At 43.3% G+C, this 18,182-nt stretch overlaps 1 protein-coding gene across 24 annotated transcripts in view; it reads left to right on the forward strand.

Annotated features, from left to right (window-relative positions):
- The window catches only part of FBRSL1 (fibrosin like 1), a 547,946-nt gene that overhangs the window by 251,041 nt on the left and 278,723 nt on the right, over positions 1–18,182 (forward strand). For 22 of the 24 annotated variants that reach the window (XM_055795612.1, XM_055795613.1, XM_055795625.1 and 19 more), the window contains one exon: positions 5,590–5,625. The exons of the other annotated variants lie outside the window; for them this stretch is intronic. In XM_055795612.1, the coding sequence (XP_055651587.1) occupies positions 5,590–5,625 (36 nt within the window). The remainder of the gene's footprint in view (positions 1–5,589; positions 5,626–18,182) is intronic. 24 annotated transcript variants of the gene reach the window in all.

Raw genomic sequence — 18,182 nt, forward strand, 5'->3', positions numbered from 1 at the left:
GCCAAGTCAATTGAACTCATTGTATTAACAGACAGGAGTGGGACTGTGGAAATTAATTGTATTAAGAGAGACTCTGTGTTAAGGTCTGGCGTATCTTCTGCCATTGGCCCTTTTTGCCCTCCTCCTCACTTGCTCCTCTCATTCCAAGACACTTGAGTTTTGTAAGGGACTTGCTTGCAAAGAAAATACTAGTATTCAAAGCTGAACTGATATTCTGTTGTTGAATGTTCTCTAAATGACCAAGTGGATGGGTAAACATGCACGCTTCCTTGTGCCTCAGCCCTGTCTGGCTGCAGAATTGAGGTAGCCAAGAAATAGTGGAAGACAGGTGCAGCTGAGGTGAGTTTTTATCCTGAACAAATGATACAAAACATAATTAAAAATTCATTCTCTCCATATTATTGACTCTTCTGAGTGCTAATCAACAAATCAGGCTTGCGTCGTTGGGCTGTATGAGGAGTTTGGGCCTGTGGTTTGGCAAAGCAAGGTTGGGCACTCAGCAGGAGCTGGGAAGTCTGTCGCGGTTCCCTTCTCTTCTGCGGACTCCACCGGTGTCACTGGGCACATCTAAGTCTTTCTGTGCCTCAGTTTCCACACTAACGTGGGGGTGGCATTAATAATAGTGCTAGGAGGCTCTTTTTGGTGACTGTCCTGTGCCCACATAGGAATAGCTCTTTGCCCAAAATGGCAGTTTCAGCAGCTGACTTGGAGGTATTTGATACACTTTTGGTTTCAGCCAGTAAAAGCGGCATATTTCAGAAGAGCTGGAATGAACTCTTGATGTTTCTGGAAAGTGTTAATTTACATCTTTTAGTCAGAGGAGGGAAGTGAATGCTAATAACAAGAGTTAATTTTATGGTGGTGCTGCCATCACCTGCTTTTATCTAATTCCCTTATAGTTAGTTCATATATCAAGAATGCTTGCTAAGATCCAAGCTGAAACCTGCCTGACCCAGTGAGAATGGGGAGTTGTCTTGAAATGCCCTATTACCTTGATTATTACTGCATTTTAAAGCCCTTCTTACTGTCTTTCTAGTTCAATAAATAACCCAATAGCTTTAAGAAACCAAACAGAGGGTATCTTGATTTGTTTTGTATTGTATTGTAAGAACAGCGGAAGGCCATGCTTTTATTTATACCAGGGAAATAACTTTTCCTGTCAATTTAACAGATACTCTTGGAAAACCTGCTGAAGGTTATTGGTGAGATTTTTGTCATCGGGTTCTTTTCTAAATTGTAATCATGTTGTTTATCAGGAATAAAGGATGAAATCTTTTAAATACAATCACAGATTGCAGTGTAACTTAAACTCTCAAGGACGTTGGTGGGGCGATAGTGGAGTCTTTCAACAGTAAGATTTTGTCTTTGCTGCCAGAAAGGTGTATTTTTTTATATCCAGAATAATTAACGTGAGAGCTGTCCCAGGGTAGAAATAATTCACTCTGTGACATAACTGAAGTGTCTTGTCTGTGCTGTCTGGTTTTGGTTTTAACCTTGGGTTTAAAAGGAACCAAAAATCTTTAGTTGTAAAAGAGCATATCAGCTGCAAAATATTATAAGCCATTTATCTTTATGCACAAATGCCATCCAGCACTGTAGTTCCACTTATGCATCATTAAATGTGCAGATCACATTCTTTTTGCCCCTAACTAGTAACAGCCTCCCTTAGAAACCCAGGGTATTCCAGAGAGTGCTGAAAGGGGCACCAGGGGCACAGAAGCCGGTGCTCAAGCCAAGCAGAGGGCTTCTGCCCTCCCTCTGAGGGTCTGCTCAGGTTTGCTTCGCCTGGCAGCTGCAGCCAACAGGAGCAGCATCTGCAAGCGCAGCATGGGTGCGCCTGCCGCAGCAGCTTCGCTGGTGGGCTGGGTACCATGCCTGCTGGCCCCTGCCTGCTCTGCTCTGGGCGGGCAGCATTTGGGTTGGATGGGCACGTCGCTTTCCCCACGTCCTGCTTCTGCAGGTTGGGTTTTGCAGATGGGAAGGCTTTTGGAAAGGCATGGCGTGGCAGCTGTTCCTGCGCCTGGCTGCAGAGAGTTGGCCAGCTGGGGTCATGATCCTCTGTCTTTGAATTTTGTCTCTGACTGCATCTTTCCTGCCTGTGATGCTTCCTTCAGGCAGCGTTTGAAGGCCAGAGCTGAGCCTGCTCGGGCTCTGGGTTGTAGCAGTAAGAGCTGGTTTGGGTTTTGGTCTCGCGTGAGCCAAAGCTACGAGGCCAGTGCTGGACGGGTTGGTGCAGGACTAACATGAGTGTGGCTAGTTGGGTACTGCGGTGACCATCACACCCTGCTGCATGAGCTACCTTCAGACAAGGAGAAAACTGACCAAAATAGCACACCAGACTGTTTTGAGAACAAGAACTTTGTAGAGGGCTGTCATGTAAGTGCTCCTATTCTATAGGTAAGAGCCTCTGTCAGTCATTCCAGCTGAAGGTTTGCCCCAGTAACTGCGCTTGCCAGACAAGCACTCATTCATAGTCAAAGGAGGTTTCTTCAGCTTTGGGTAGATGCCAAGTTAAACTTCCAAGATTTCTTACATTTGCAGCCACAATTGATTACTTTTCTCATAATTTGATCTTGATATAGAGACATATGGATTAAGCTATGTTTATATCAACCCCCAAAGATTTTTTTTCTTTAGGAACATCCATCACAGTTGCACACAAACTGTTCTGCTCTGGCACTTGTAGCTGATATTAGCTGGGGCTTTCAACGTTTCTACGTGTGGCAGTTGGTATGGGTCCTCGTAAAGAGCCCGCAGTGTTCCCAGTTAACCAAGAAAGCACTAGCGGTTTGTTAGATGTGCAGAAAAATGCGTGCGAACGGCTCTGGAGAGTGTGGGATGTGGCTGTGCATAAACCTAATTGTTGGAAAGGATTTTATGAGTTGAATCCAAAGTATTCACCAGTTACTAACTTTATACATGCAATAAAAATTCTGAGGGGGCAGGAAACCCACACTTTTCCCCCCCTGATTTCCAGGAAATTTGATGTTAAAACTTGTAAGGAAGGAAGAAGTTCTTAGATGTGAAAAATGCCAGAGTAAATTGCCATTCAGTTTTAATTATTTCTGATGTAACACTTCATTCAGCAACTGCTTTTATTGTTTTCTACTCAGTGGCTTTAAATCGGTGGTCTACAGATTCCTGGGGTTCTTGGACAGCTTGGGATGGCTGAAAGTTACCTGAGAAAAGCAGGTCTGTTGTTAGCATGTTTGAGTTTGTTGTCCAAGGGTCTGCTACATCCCAGGAAAATATTTTGGGTGTGCACAAGACTCAAAGATTGAAAATAACTGTTAAAGTGAAAATGCTCTGAGAGGCTGTTTCCCTAGAGAGAAGCTTCTAATGAAACCTCTTGTTTCTCTTTTTGATTATTATTTCCAATTTGTTAGACCTTGTCAATCTTTGTTAAATCTAAGCTGAGGAGGGGGTGGGGCGTGAGAACTGCTACCCTTTTATTACTCTCTTCCTCCCACCTCTCCAAGCAGGTAATTTGCCCTCTCCTTGTTTCTGTTTTCTTTAGGTGAACTGCCTGATCAAGCTATCCAAAGTGTCAGAACAGATAATTGTGTTCAGCTCTTCAGCATACTTATGTAGATAGCAGGATATTGTTATTAATTTTTTTTTCTATACAAAGCTGAATTCCATGAGTTGTTTGGGGTTTTTTTAGAAGTATGAAGAGGGGGAGGGATAGGTTTGTCTTAGTTTCTCAAAACTAGAGATAAATGCTACCAACCTTCACTTTCACCAGTCTGTAGCTTTATTTCTGGGCAGTTTACATTAAAGAGGTTTATTAACAATCCTCTACTTTTTTTGTAGTGTTTGAAGGCAGGGGCCAAATCGATGTTCAGTGTGCAAAAGGTGGAAAGTTAAATGCTGTCAGAGGTCTGTTATTGCTGACTCGGACAGTAAAAGCTGTCCTGTTCCTGCAGAGCAGAGGTCTCCTGAGCTGCAGCAGGACAGAGGTGCATGCGTTGCATGCCAGGGATGGGGACTGGCACCCAGTCACACACACAGTGGCTGCAGACCTGTGTGTAAGATCTGTGAAGAGCTGTGCCACAGCTTTCCTTCCATCGGGCACCCTGGTTCCTGTGCCAGCTGGTGAGAGGGTTAATGGGGAGCCCTTCCTCCAGCAGCACACTCACCTAATTGTAGGGCTTTGCTATTGTCTCTTCACTTTGGAAACTTTCCTTTGTGGGCACTTGGCGGGGAAATTGCGTCTCTGGTGTCTAGGGAAGTTGCAGGGCAGTGGCGCAGTGTGCATGGGCAGACCAAGACAATCGAGTCTTCCATTGAGTGCAGGAGTGTGGAAAGGCTTCTGCGTGTATCTAGGTATCTTCTGATCAAAAGGCTTGCAAACTGGTAATACAAAGGAACTGTTATCCTATCGGTGGAAAATTACAGGTATTTGCAGTAGCCTGCAATCAGTTTGCATCCATCTCTGGGAGTATTGTGCTGTTGGACTGATTTAGTAAAACGATAACTTCTGGTGCTGCTGCAAAAACACAAACAATCCTCAAGATCAGCCTGCAATGATTCAGTATTTTCGTTCAGGCTCTGGTACCCACTAGAACATCAGTCTTGGAAACGGGACTGTTAAGACTCCCTGAATCTTGTTTAATAAAATCACATAGCAAGAGCATCATGATAATAAATCACACTTGGAAATTGGCCTGCAGAGTACTTGCTGGGTCACGTGGTATCATATGCCACCACTGTTCCCGGCTTCTTTTTAATTTCCGAAAAGAAGGCATATAGCAGCAGCTGAAGATAGAGGTGGAATTCATTTAGCTGCTTTGAGAAAGTAACTGCCAGCAAAAACCAGCAGCTCAACAGTCTTGAGTTGTAGAGAGGGGAAAGGAATCCGAGTGACTGGAGATGGTGTGATGCAAAGGAAAAGAACCAAGTGATTTGGCAGCGTGTGAAAGAGGTAAGGATGTGGTAGAGAAAGGAGCAGGAGGAGCTGAAATGAAGAGCAGGAGTAAACAATGTAGTTTAACTTATTCAAAAGGGACAGAATGCTTATTAAAGCTCTGAGAGATGATAAATTAGTGCTTTGCTGCTATTGTTGTTTCAGATAGAGTTGTCATATGGTAATGCTGCGGCAGTGAAGGCTGGAGGCTCATGAATTCAGAGGGGAATGGAAAGTGGGATATATGGTTACATGATTGAAAGTTGGAGTTGATGAGGCAAAATGTGCAGCCCTGATTCAGGAGAGCGTCCTTACACGTGTGCTGTTTCTCGGAAGCTGCCGTTACCTGCTGAAGAGAGATGGTTCAGAATGCGTGCTCTGCTGCTGTGAAGACATACCCCATGCTGAGAGCTTCTACCTTAGCTGGGAGGTGCTGTCGAAGCCCTGCTCTAGCTTATGAAACCCTTGTCTGCAATAGCCCTGGAGCCCTCACCTGGAAATGCGCTTTTGCTGTTACTCCTGTGGCAGCACACAGAATGTCAGAAGATCATTTGAGGCACTCTGGTTTTGAAGTTTTCCCCTAAGGAATGCTGGGCTGGGGGAGGGAATCGCAAATTATTCTTATCTTACATTACACAGAATCTCTTGCATTACTTACTGTGGCATATTGTTTCCTCCCACAGAGTTCTGCTCAATCGCTTTCAGGAAGAGGCTACTCCGTAAGTCATTTTACAGCTAATTCTTTCACTTCTGTTGATGTTGATTGCAGAGGTTTACACTACCTATTGCATTTCCACTGACAGGAAAGAAATGCAGAGCATAAACAATAGGGTTAGAGTAAAGGTCTGTTGTGCACCTGGCCAGGGACAGCCCTGACGTGTGAGAGCACATTAAGAGTCTGGGGGCTTCTTCAATTTAATTTTATACTTACAGGGAGGGTTTTTTCTGTTGTTTTATAGTGGATTTCCGCTACATAGTCGCCTCCTGAGAATTAAAAGTCTTGAGTGGGGAGAGTTTTCAACACCGGTGGGAGACGCTTCCCTGCCCTCCTCCCTCCCCCATAGAGTTTTTCATTTGTGCATTAAATACAAGAATCGGAGACAAAATTACTCCATTTTAAGAAGAATGATGACCCTCACCAGTGTGAACAAAATAAGTCAATATTCTCTTATTTATAAGCTCTGAGTTATACAACAAGCTCTCTAGTTTTCAGAGGAGGTTGTTGCTGGTGTTTTCTTTGCAGGAGTGCCATAGGTGCCAGCGTTCTGCAGCTGGTGTTACAGGGCCAGGACACGCCTGCTTGTGGATGCGATGTAACAGTGATGTTTAATTAACCATTTCTGTTTACATGTACCTTATTTGTTTGTGCAATAATGACATTCCTTCATGTAGAGGTGGTACAATTGTTTATTGATTTGGGGTTCCTTTGCTGTTCAGCTGTCCCAAAAGGCAGGCACATACACTTTACCGTATGTATTAATAAGGAAATAGGAGAGGCTGTGAGTGGCTTAGCAATGTCAACATGAAAATTCCTCAAATGGCGTTATATCTGACTCTCGTAACAAATGTATAGTGTGTAGATACACGTTATGACACCCTGGTTGTTCAGCCAATAAGTCAGGTATACCCTCATTGCTGGTGCAGAGCTTGTAGAGGAAGGCGTATGCTAATCTCATATGCAAGTCTGAATGAGAACATCCAGCTAACGTTCCTGCCTACCCTTACTGACAGTAACTGCTGGTTTCACGACCTCTGCCATGATAAAGTTTTGCCTTCTAGGTGGATGGTCTTGAACGCCTGTTTCTTACCAAGAGCTGTAACTGCTCACTTCTCATAGACAAGAACAAAGGTGGATTTCATATACTTCAGGACATTTATGTGGACACCTTGTAGACTTTTTTTTTTTGCAATGATTGCATAAATTATTTTCTTTCAATAATTCATGTTATATGTTTAGAGTTGGAAGATGGGACCTGTGAGCTCCTACCTGGTGCTGTATGCACAGATAAAAAATGGCTAGGCAGGGCAGAATTTATGGTCTGATTTCATAACGACACTGTCACATGCTATCATGTATATTATCAGAAATTCATAATACAAGATGAAGTGCATTTTAATCATAAAACCATTACAAAATAACATATGACTTAAAGTCTTACGGTTTTAGTGAAATAATGTCACAAATTTTTAGACAGTAATCCATGTCTCCTAAGTATCCTTCTGTCTAAATCTTCCCAGTATCCCAGGTGAGTATCATTACTTAATTCACTGAGTGATGAGGAATGTTTGCTGTAGGACCAGTTGAGCTCTGCTTCCCAAACACACGAACAGTTGGATTCACCTAAGCTTCTGAAGGCAGATGCTGTATCTTCTATTTCTCTGTAAAATGCCATGCATGCCCATGGCACCACATAAATAATAATGAGTCATCTTCACAGACTTTATGACTGAGGGCATGGTTTGGGAATTAAACAATTTCCCACTGGCTATAACATAGGTTGCAAAATCTTAATGGAAAAAGGCCAAAGAATTCTTTTTAGAGTCTCAAGACAAATAAATCATAGGACTGTTTTCCTCCATTGCTGTCTGTTAAGAAATTTACTTTTGTCTCTCAGAAATGATTTTCAGGAAATTTCTAGCTCCTTCTCTGTGCATGTGTGGGGACAAGGTTCTGTTATTTAGCCAACCCATAACTTCTCAAGGGAGGTAAGAGCTTTCTGCGTGCTGAGGCAGTATTTTGAGATCGTGAGTAGCGTGAGCCAGGGTTGCTTTTCCTTATGGGTTGTCATTTTCCCTATTAAATTGCCTTCTGCCTCACCATGTACCAGCTGTTGAGGCTGACCGTTTCCCTTAAGACTCCAATGCTGCTCTAAATTGATTTAGCGTAAGGCAGAGACTATCACTTCCAGCACTGCCAGACCTTGCTGGCCCAAACCTGCACTGGAAGCCTGTTCTCCCAGGTGGCAGAGAGATGTTCAAACCACCAGTTCAAGACAACTGGCCCCAAACCAGGGGTTGTCCATAGTATCTTGTAACAGTTTTCATTTTCTCATGAAAGCAGATGTATATGAAACATTAAGTCAGTATTTTGGCTCTGCCCCTGTTTACATCAAATAGGTGGTTTGCCAGACATGGTGAAAGTGTGATAAAAAGTGGCGCTAGCAGGAGGCATGATTCTTGTCTTGAATGTTCCTCCTGGTATCTGTGCACAACTTGTCTTGTGGAAAACTGTCACTTGCAGGATGATGATATATATCGTTACTTGGTGAAGTTCTTGTACTGGGTTTCATAAGCAGCTGTTCAAATACCACAAACTATTTTGTGTGTGTTCATTTTTAATTGGCTCGTTTCGAATCTGCATGCTTCACCATTCACTTGCTTCAGCTGCCCTTGCAGAGCTGTTTGCTTTCAGAAACATTTGTAGAAAATGCACATTTTAAGGAAATGTGCATTTGCAGGAGGAAGACTTAAAACCTGTGGTAGTAAACTTGGAAAAAACTTAATCCAAGGTTCAGCTCATCCAGCTGGGCTGCACAGAGAAGGCAGGCAAGGCCTGTCTGGGCAGTCGGAGCAGGCTGATGTTGAAAACCTCAGCAAACTGCTCCTATGTAAGGTACAGACTCTGGAGCTAAAGTTAGGAAGAAAACTAAATGCAAATAATAACTCCTGAGTGCTGAATATTCCAAAAACTTCATTGGCTTCAGGCTTCCCATGGAACATTAAGTCCTCAATAAGGACCACATAACCTCTGGTTAACTTCGGCTGCACCTAGATTTAAATTGTAAATGCTACTCAAAAGTAGCGTTAACAGTGACTGGGCACATAGTTTCACAGTCTTATCTGTAGATATTGTGGACAAAATGTCTTCTAAATCTTAAAATCTTACTTCCCAAAGTAAAGTTTTGAATGGTGTCTAATTGGATAACAAGACATATCTATGTTTGTACTCTATCTGCAAGCTCCTTATCTCATCAGTAGCATGTGTTTCATATCCTTATCTTGTTAAATGTATACTTCCGCTGTGCTGAGAAATAGAATGCTAGTTTGTTTATGGAGGTTAATATCTTATTCCCTTTATGACTTGATGATTATGTATGTGTGATAAACTACTTCAGCCATTTGTCACACTTCCTGCACACACAAATGAGATTAGTGATTTTAGTCAGAAAGGTCTGTCTGTCCTCTGAGCAGACAAAACAGATTTTCTTTTTGGTAACAGGATGAGAGACCTGACTACCTGAAAATGCACTGATTTGTTAAAAAATACGCAGAGAATTAGAAACTAGCTGTATGTTGAGGTTTCTGTGTATCACTGATACATACTCACCCTGCGGACCATTTTTCAAATCTATTCCTGACAGTTAAGTCAACTTAAGGCCTACCATAGTTAGAAAGTAGTTACAATGAACATAAGATCAGTACATACAGTTTGTTGTTAATGGCTAAAAAGTTGCAGTTGTTTATAAGGTTGAGCACATTGTACAGACAAACCCCAGCTGCAGTTGACCTTGACTCAGTTTTATGGAGAACACTTAAAAGGATAGAATTGGGAATATGTGGTAGCTTAAAAAAATAAACAAAAAACCTCTTCCAGTTAATTATGTAGTTTATTTATGGAGCATCTGTGCAGCTGTTCCTCTTCTGGAATGGAAGGGGCTAAAATGTGGGAGTGAATAAAAGAATAAACTTGAAAGCATATGGCAAATGGATAGCTAGTGAGCCAACCTGTCTGAGTGTACCTTGGAACAAAAGGACAGGAGGGTGAGATGTCTTTGTTTGGTTTTATTTGTTCTTGGAAGATTATTTTTTTTTAACAGAAACAGTAACATACACTTGGCAACACCAGCAGCTGATTTTTATTCTGAGCTTCTGTAAAATATCAAAGTCTTTGCAGCCTAGTCAAATCCCTGGCAGCTCATCAAATTCTGTTGATTTTACATCTTCCTTGTTGAGCGCCGGAAACCAGCGTCTCAGATAACTTGGGCTGCAGCTCATGGATAGAAAGAAACATGCAAAACACCATAAGGCTTGCAGAGACACTTGGGTCATCCAGCGTCAACTCAGTGTTATCTGCCAGCCGCCTTTCCTTCTGCTTGGTGACGTAGCCTGAGAATGACTGTCTTGTTCCCCAGATGGAGCTGGAACCTGAGGTGGCAGAGGCAAGCACTGGCTAGGCGTAGAGCACCCTGAGCCCTGCTGCACCCTCTGCCTCTGCCCCAGTCTGCGCCTTCCTGATGGTTTCTCTCAAATTATGATGCTGATTTCTGGAATGGGCTTTCCAGTTGCTGGTGATGATCTTTACAGCCTTCCAGGACTCCTCTCCTGTGCTGTGCTTGATGTTGCTGTACAGCAGGCTGTCACGCAACACAACTGCCCGTGGCCACCTTACCCTATTACCCTGCTGAGATCTTCATAGCTCGTACCTGTGAGCACACTTGCTGGGACAGCAGGTACTGAGCTGTAATTCACCTGATTTACAGCAGGGAGGTAGTGTCCGGTGCAGTGAGCTCAGTGGGAAGGAGGACAGCTAGGGATGATTGCACAGTGCTAGGTAATTGTCAGCCTAGGAACTGTTGACTCTTTGCACGTTTATATACCCTGTAAAGCTCTTTTCATGGCCTGTTTTGGTTTTGTGCCAGCTCGATGCACTTCTATGAAACCCTGAAACAGATGGTCCCTGCTAAGGAGGCTGTTCCCATGCCAGAAATCCTCTGTGCGTGCACAGGCAGGTTCACTGTTTCAGTGTAATGGTTACAGAAGCTTGCCTGAAGATCATGCCAGCAGCACTCACCTGATCTGCTCTGCGCTTCAAGGATGTTCTTGTGCTCTTAGGCTCGGGGACCAAATTGTTAGCCTTGAAAAAGCACCTTCAACAGCATCTTTTCTGTACAGAGCTTAAGTCGGTACCACTTCCTACGTAGAGCATGGTCCAAGAGCCCAGGTGATGGTTGCATACCTTGCCATCTTTGAGATTGCCTTGGAGAAGCTGGTGTCGTGAGAAGGATAAATTTCTAGGTAAAGTTCAACAAAATTTTTGCTATGAAGCATATAATACTTCTGCTAGGGAATTCTGGAGTGTGCTTCGGGTCACAGGTGTGGAAGCATGCTCAGTGACCAGGGGCAAACTTGAATTGTAACTAATGGGGTTTCTCCACCTGCCGATCTGTCATACGCTAATGAAAAATCTGTAGGTAGGTAGCATTTCTTAGGTGGGCTGGAAAATTCATTGTATGTTAGGACCTCTGATAAATTAGCATTTTTCCTTGCCAAAAATCAATATTGGAAACAGGGCTCTTGTTATGAATCTAAAAATCATTGAGCTGGAGCCAAAGTTAAATGATAAAAGTGAATTTAATATGTATTTCCTGTGATAGTGTGCCTGTGGGCTGGCAACATGAGCAAGACTTTCTGGACAAGATTTATGAATAGGGGAGTAATAATTCCAAAATAAGTATCAATCTCATTTTGCCTTGATGCCAAGTATAAAAGAGGGACTATAATTGTCTTTTTCTTCTGGACAAGAAAAAGAATTGCAGATACATCCCCTTCAGGTGGAGCAATACTCTGTCTTCTTTGAAGACAGATTATGTCTTCTTTGAAGACAGATACTCAGTTATAAAGAGAAAAGAAAAAGGGACTATAATAGAGTGATGTGGCCTGTAAGAGCTATGACAGCACAAAGGATTTTTTTTTTTTAAAAAAAAAGGAGAAAAATAATAATATGTAATAGAAACATAATGAATTTTGAAAGGGTTTCTCCCTCTTAAGATAGCAGGAATTTTAAAGCCATGATTATAATGCTGGATGTCAATCCAAAGCATTTAATTTCTTCTGGGTTTCTTTTCACGTGTTCATGAATAGCTTCACTTTACAAGAACTCTCCCCATGCTTGAATTCACCTGGACGAGCTGAGTTCACTGAATAAATGAAGAGTTCGTTTGCTCTGCCGGCCACGAGGGAGGGAGCCAGGCTGCTGTAGGCTAGCCGAGGAGCTGGCCTCTTGGCTCCAGAGGCTGTCCCATAACTCGTGAGCTCAAATGCTGTTGAGTAATTAGTGCATTTATTATTCTAGATCTGTGGGATCTCTTGAGGGTTTTTGAAATGTCCCATGAAAAGCATAAGGAAGAGTACAAACGTAAATAAGCTACATACTTCAGCTTTAAAAATACCGAAGTCCGTGAACTTCTTGCAACACGTTTTCCTTTAGAAGTTCCCTTTTCTGAGTCTGTTTCTTCTTAGATGGCCTCTGCTTTTAATTAGGATGAAAAGTCTCATAAATTTTCGCTCATCTCCACAGCCATAAAGCAGGCACAAAGGGCCCCCTCTGGCTGAATTTCAGGCTGCCTGAACCAGTGGCCCTGGCAGCGGGGCTGGGGGCTGGGAGCAGGAGGGGATGACACCGATTTCCGTAAACCCCCCAGCCGCCGGGGACGCACAGCCAGCTGACACCGCAAGCCCTTGAGGCATGGGGCATATGACTTTTGTGTGATTTTCTTGCCCACGTTTTTAATCTTCCCTGCTATTGCCCTTGGCTCGGGGTGGTGTGGGGAACAGATCTCTAATCTGACTAGAAAGATGATATTGTTATACAGCCGCATCCCATGAACTTCCCAGTGTTCCTTGGCTTTTGGGGTAGGATAACCTCACTGTCACTGGCCTTGCACGCTAAAATGAAGAGTTGTCCTAAATCCATCTTGAATTCACCAGCCTGGAAAAGATTACATCCTGCTAAAGAGGAAAGGCAAAGGATTTTGAGAATATCTGGTCTTTATTTCTGGACCTTTTTGATTAAGACTGTCCTGAGGCAGTTGTGTCATATATATGCTATAGCTTTCTTTGTGTAATGGGGCAAGGTATTTGCTTGTCTGTCTCAGCTCTTCACATCGTTATTTGCTCTCATAGCTGTCTCTTCTTACAGTCCATTGCTTTGTTTTAACTTTCTTTCCTTTCTCTTTACCGAAACCAACAAAAAGATGATTAAAACAGGCAGTTGATTAGCATCAGGGCTACTTACCTGATGAGCACATTGAACAGGGGTTAAGTATGGGTCCTCCTGAGGGGTTTGCTTTTGATTTTTCTTTAATTCTCTAATAGCCTTGTGCCATGAGAATTAGTAGTGCTTGGGTTTTGTAACTAGAGAAGGGGTTAAGAGAGCCCATTTCTGAGGCTGCGGGAATGTGCTGATGTTTGTGGTGCTGGGTGCTGCAGTAGGTTCCTCAGAGGACATTCACGGCAGGGGTGGGGAGAAACAAGGGTTCACACTCTTGTTTTATCACGTATCTCGATGTCCTTGCAGAAACCTGCACCCAAAATCACCGAGTGTAAGGGAAGCAGCAGAGGAAATAACAGCGCCACGAACTCAGAATGCTGCTACTTGGAAATAGAAGACAACATTTTTTGTTGGCCTTAATAGTAGGTGAAAAACAGGCAACAATGACAAGGGATCAAATGCATCAACTTTGTGGGTGTTAATGGCATTAGCGAACACCATCCATCATCTTAAAGCATTATAAAATTTAAAATATTTAATTGTGCAGCTCAGTGGAATACCCTGTTGTACTTACACTCATGGACTCATTGCTTACCAGTCCCAGAATGGTTTTCCCAGTGTTAAACTGTGATGAAATAAAGTGGTCTAGAGAGGGTAAGTTATTTGGGTTGGTGATAAACTTGGACACTGCACATTCAGAGCGTAAATAAGATTTCCTGTAGGTTGGTAGTCTTTACTCAATTTCATCACTTGCATTTCTTCCTGTTCTCCTTTATTATTATTTTTTTAAAACTGGGATATGTTATTAAAGGCTAAAGAGGTATCTTCAATTCCTTCCCTGTTCTAGCTGAAGACAAAGATGTAACGTTAATTTAAAAAAACCACAGATGCAATCCTAAATCAGATCTCACACCAAAGAAAGCTTTTGGTAACATGCTGAAGGCGTGGTGGCTTTGCTGCGAAAACTGTAAATGGTTAGGAAATCTGCTGTAGGCTGAGGTTTCTCTTGTTCTCACTTCATGTTTCAGCCTGGCTGCAATGTAGCTGGCTGCTGAAATGTAAATATACTGGGGCATGTAGTTGCATCTGCAGTGAAGAGGCAGCACTCCTCCGTTCCTGGGGGGTGAGAGAACAGAGAAGTGGCACTGTGCTTGCTTCTCTAAGAAGGTGGTGCAGGGAGGAAGCTCAGGGTTTCTGGGCTGCCTTTCTAGGAAGTTAAGGTTAAGCTGCTGCTGCAAGAGTAAAATTGTTTCTGGAGAGACTGGATTTCTCATCTGTGGTGCTTGCTTTGCTGGCGGAGGCGCGTTTAGATGGAAACACTGGTCAGCCGTGTGAAATGTTTCCTACACAGGGCCAGTGGTTTTGCTTCCTTACACCTTGGCATTCAGCATTGCAGCTCCTGGTGGTTGACTGCAGCCCGTCACCATGACTTGCTGGTAATGTTTTAGAAAGGGCGCTTTCTCCTTTTTATAGCAAATAAGTACGTGAAACTGTAAGAGACTCCTTACATGATGCAGAAGGACCAACTGCAATTCTAGAAAGCTAGAGAATGCAGGGCAAGGTCAGAAATGTAAGCTAATCCACTATGCTTAACTTGTATATGAGATACAAATCATGCAGGGGTGGGAGACCTTTGCGATACCATTTGGCAACTGGTAGGGTGAAGTACTTTCTGCTTTTTCTTTGGCTCTTTTGTATTGAATGGCTTTAGGGAGGAAGTGGTGTAATTCTGAAATTCAGGCATTGCCATACCCAAAAGTTGTTTTAAAACCAGTTATCAATGAGACTAATTTCATGGAGAATTTTTTAACTTGCAGTTCAGAATACCCGGTGTTTCAGCTTAGTTTTCAAGGGATTGTAGCTGTTCTGTCATTTTTCAGCTCATCACAGGTCAGGAATTCAAAGGCATTCAGGCTGAATAAAACAACTGTTTGTCGCTCCGAGCTCTGCTTTGTTTTTTGTGGGAATTGTCTGCTTCTGTAGCACCTATGGTTTCATTACTTTTTTTAAAGTTTGGTTTACTAACCTGCTCTTGGAATAGATACAACCACCAAAGCTGCTTTTTAATTAGCCCTGTGGTCCATCCGGTGTGTATGTGCTTGTACATCTCGGCTGTACAATGTACTTGCAATAAAAGGGAACAGTCTGCCATAGAGTCTTGTAACCCTGAGGTCAGTTTTGAGCTCAAAATTGCTTTTGATTATGGCGTTAGAATGTGTCTCAAAAAAAACCAATAAAAAATCCAGCAAGCACTAGTGGTCCTTACACGGTGCTGCTGAGTTACACACTCAAATGGTATCGCATCTAGATTTTAATGGAATTAACTGCTTATTTATAGATTCTTTCAGGATGCATTACTGTGCTACTGGTTGTGAATATTCAGTTTTGCAACCAGAATGATGGAAAATTGGCATACAGTTACATCACTGTGGACACATCTGCAGTGGTTTCTACAGGAATGTAGCCTGATTCATGCCTTTACCGTCTGCATGTTATCTCTGTGCTATATGTGACGGAGAAGACTTTGTGTGCCTGAACTCTTATGGTCTAGTTCTGCAGTATCCTGAAGAGTTTTCTTGTCTGATTAATTCACCACATGTGATCTGCAGAAAGCCTCACATCATTGGCCGTCTTTGAGGAACGTGTTAGGACTGTGTGGATGCTAGGTGCTTGCAAAGTTCGGTTCAATTTTGTAGACTGGTACAGTGCTGTCTGTAAGCAGAAAGAAGTTTCGGGTTTCATTCAGAAGCTGTTGGGTGTGGTTCTCAGGTTTTCTAGACGTGGTCTTGCTAGATATTGGAATGGTTTATGCTACCCTTGAAATCAGCTAATCAAAGCAGGACAGTGTTTGGACCTATTGTAGCACGTAAGAGTGCTGTAGGTGAAGGATGGCGTAGAGTGCTTGATGTGTGTTTTTAATTCGTGCAGCATCATACTCATACCAGCTGGTAATTACAAAAGGAAAAAAATGGTTACATTGAGGTGGGTAGGACATACACCAGCTTTAATAGATTGATGAAACACTTTTGTCAGCTGCAGTGGTTAACTGCTTTATTTTTCTCCTATCACATACATTGTGCAAATAGCTAGAGCTGAGCATGTAAAACTGTAGCTGTTGACTGGGGGGTTTCACTCTACCTTCAGTTGCAAAATATAGTTTAATAATACTTTTCTTCAAAATTATTGTTGGTGAACTGATCTCCGGACATCATTAGATCATTGTGACAACTGCTAGAACTCTAGAAGTGATGTCCCATTGTGTGACTGAAGCAGTGCGCCCTTCTTCCTGCCACCAAATGGCATCAGTGGAGAAACTTCTTACTGACTTCCCTAGGTGAGGACTGGGACTTTCAGGCTCTGGGCAGCATGAACAGCTGAGAAGCTAAACTTAACAGGATACTTGTAATGAACCAAAGATTCAAAATTTGTTCTCAAAATCACTCGTTTAAAAGGGTTTTATCTGTAAGCATTCTTCATAGCAAAATACAAGCAAGGTGTTGACACAAGCAGGATTGTAAGGCTCATCATCAAAGCTAGATCAAACCTTCTTTTCCAGTTCACAGAGCACATTTTCCCCACTGTATTTGTGTTGCTCTTCCAAAGCTGCGTAATAGCATCCAGGCCAAGTAGCACACTGGTTTAGAGAAAAAGAGCTTGAAGCATGAAGATTAGGATATCACAGTGAAGATGCCCAGGGCCACTAAACAGTGTGTAACTGGCAGGCATCGACTTGTCACAGGTGGAGGCGGTTGCAGACTTCTACTAAGAGTCTTTCCCTCTCCCTAAGGACTTGCTGTTCACTGAAGAGCCCTAATTCAGTTCATTTCTAGAGAGCCAGGGAAGAGGGTGGGAGAGAGTAGTGAATGGTCCCTTGAAAAAAGAGTCAGTAACGGAGGCCACGTGAGATGCAGTCTGATCTGCTGCAGCCCGTTTCCTGCTGAAGATTCACTTTGAGGAGGTTGTGAGAGCACTCAAGCAGGAAGCTGCAACTCCACCAAACGGTTTCACTATCAGTGTGTTATCTGTGGTCATCCCCCCCTACAGCTTGCGGTGAGCTTCTGGTTAGCAGAGAGAGACACTTTGAGCTGAGCTGGCATCAGTTCCCACCTACTTAATCAGTTCGGTTGTGAGCTGTGTGGTTAGCTTGAACCCCCTGGTTGTCTTGTGGATTGCCAGTGACAGGAAGGTGGAGATGCATTGAGTGGTTCAGACAGGAATAGCTTGGTTATCTGATGGTCACCCCAGAGACTGATAAAATTATGTGAGCTCTTTTCTGAGAAGACATCAAAAAAGCAGAAACTGTTGTTTCTAACCACCTGAAGAGTTTACAACGTCAAGGGAAATTTTGCTTATCTTAAAAGCCTCAGAACTGTTAACCCGTCTTCACCGCTGCAGACCACAGCAGTGCCTTAGACTCTTGGTGCATGGAATGAAGCTAACAGACCATCGCGTGCAAAGCTGTAAAATCTTATTGAGAAAATGTTATAGTTCAGATCTTCCAAAATTACTTTGGCACTTCAAATTTGGAGGTGAGCAACTTGAAACATATGAGAGGAACCAGTCTTTTCCGAGGGAGCATGCTCCATACTTTTAGAAAACTCGGCCTCTTTGAGGCCCTCACATTGTCAGGAGTCTGGGTGTGAAAAGGGATGAGTCACTTTTCAAAGTGTAGCCTGTTTGCTGAGCCCGGACTAATCTGAAGCCAGAATGATGGTGGCAGTGACATGGGCTTACAAAGGTTAAAACAGAGAAGGTGGTCCTATCCTTGGGAGCACTTAGGGCACTTGGTTGGTTTTTTGACATGTATTTGCTGAGCAAACCTTGGGATTAGCATGGACAAGCTTCAGAGAGAGACCTTGAGCAAATGAGGTTTTAAGTTAGTACTTTCAAAGAGGCCTCAGGCAGGCTGCTCTGAGCCTCAGTGCCGGCGTTTCTCTACCCTTAAAATGGGTGGTGGTACTCATCTCCTTTGTACCTTGAGGTGTACAGATGGAGAGTGTTCTACTGAGTATTTTGTAAAGCAGGTAAGGTAGTTCTGAGCAGACGGTCCACCTAATTTTTGTGTCTTGTGCCTAGAGTACCAGGAGCTCTGTGCTGCTTGTCCCGTGTCCCTGTCTGACCATTCCTCTCCTCAAACCAGGCGGCTCAGCTTCTGTCCCCCAGCCCAGCTCCCTGTGCCGCCCGTGCCCATCCTGGTAGTGGCTGGCATCCTGCGGGTGCTGCTGAGCAAGCACGGGGAGGGCAGTGCCCCACGCTGGAGCAAGGGGCTGGGGTGTCTTACACCCC

The sequence above is a fragment of the Falco peregrinus genome, chromosome 2 (genome assembly GCF_023634155.1).
Source record: "Falco peregrinus isolate bFalPer1 chromosome 2, bFalPer1.pri, whole genome shotgun sequence".
Lineage (NCBI taxonomy): Eukaryota > Metazoa > Chordata > Aves > Falconiformes > Falconidae > Falco > Falco peregrinus.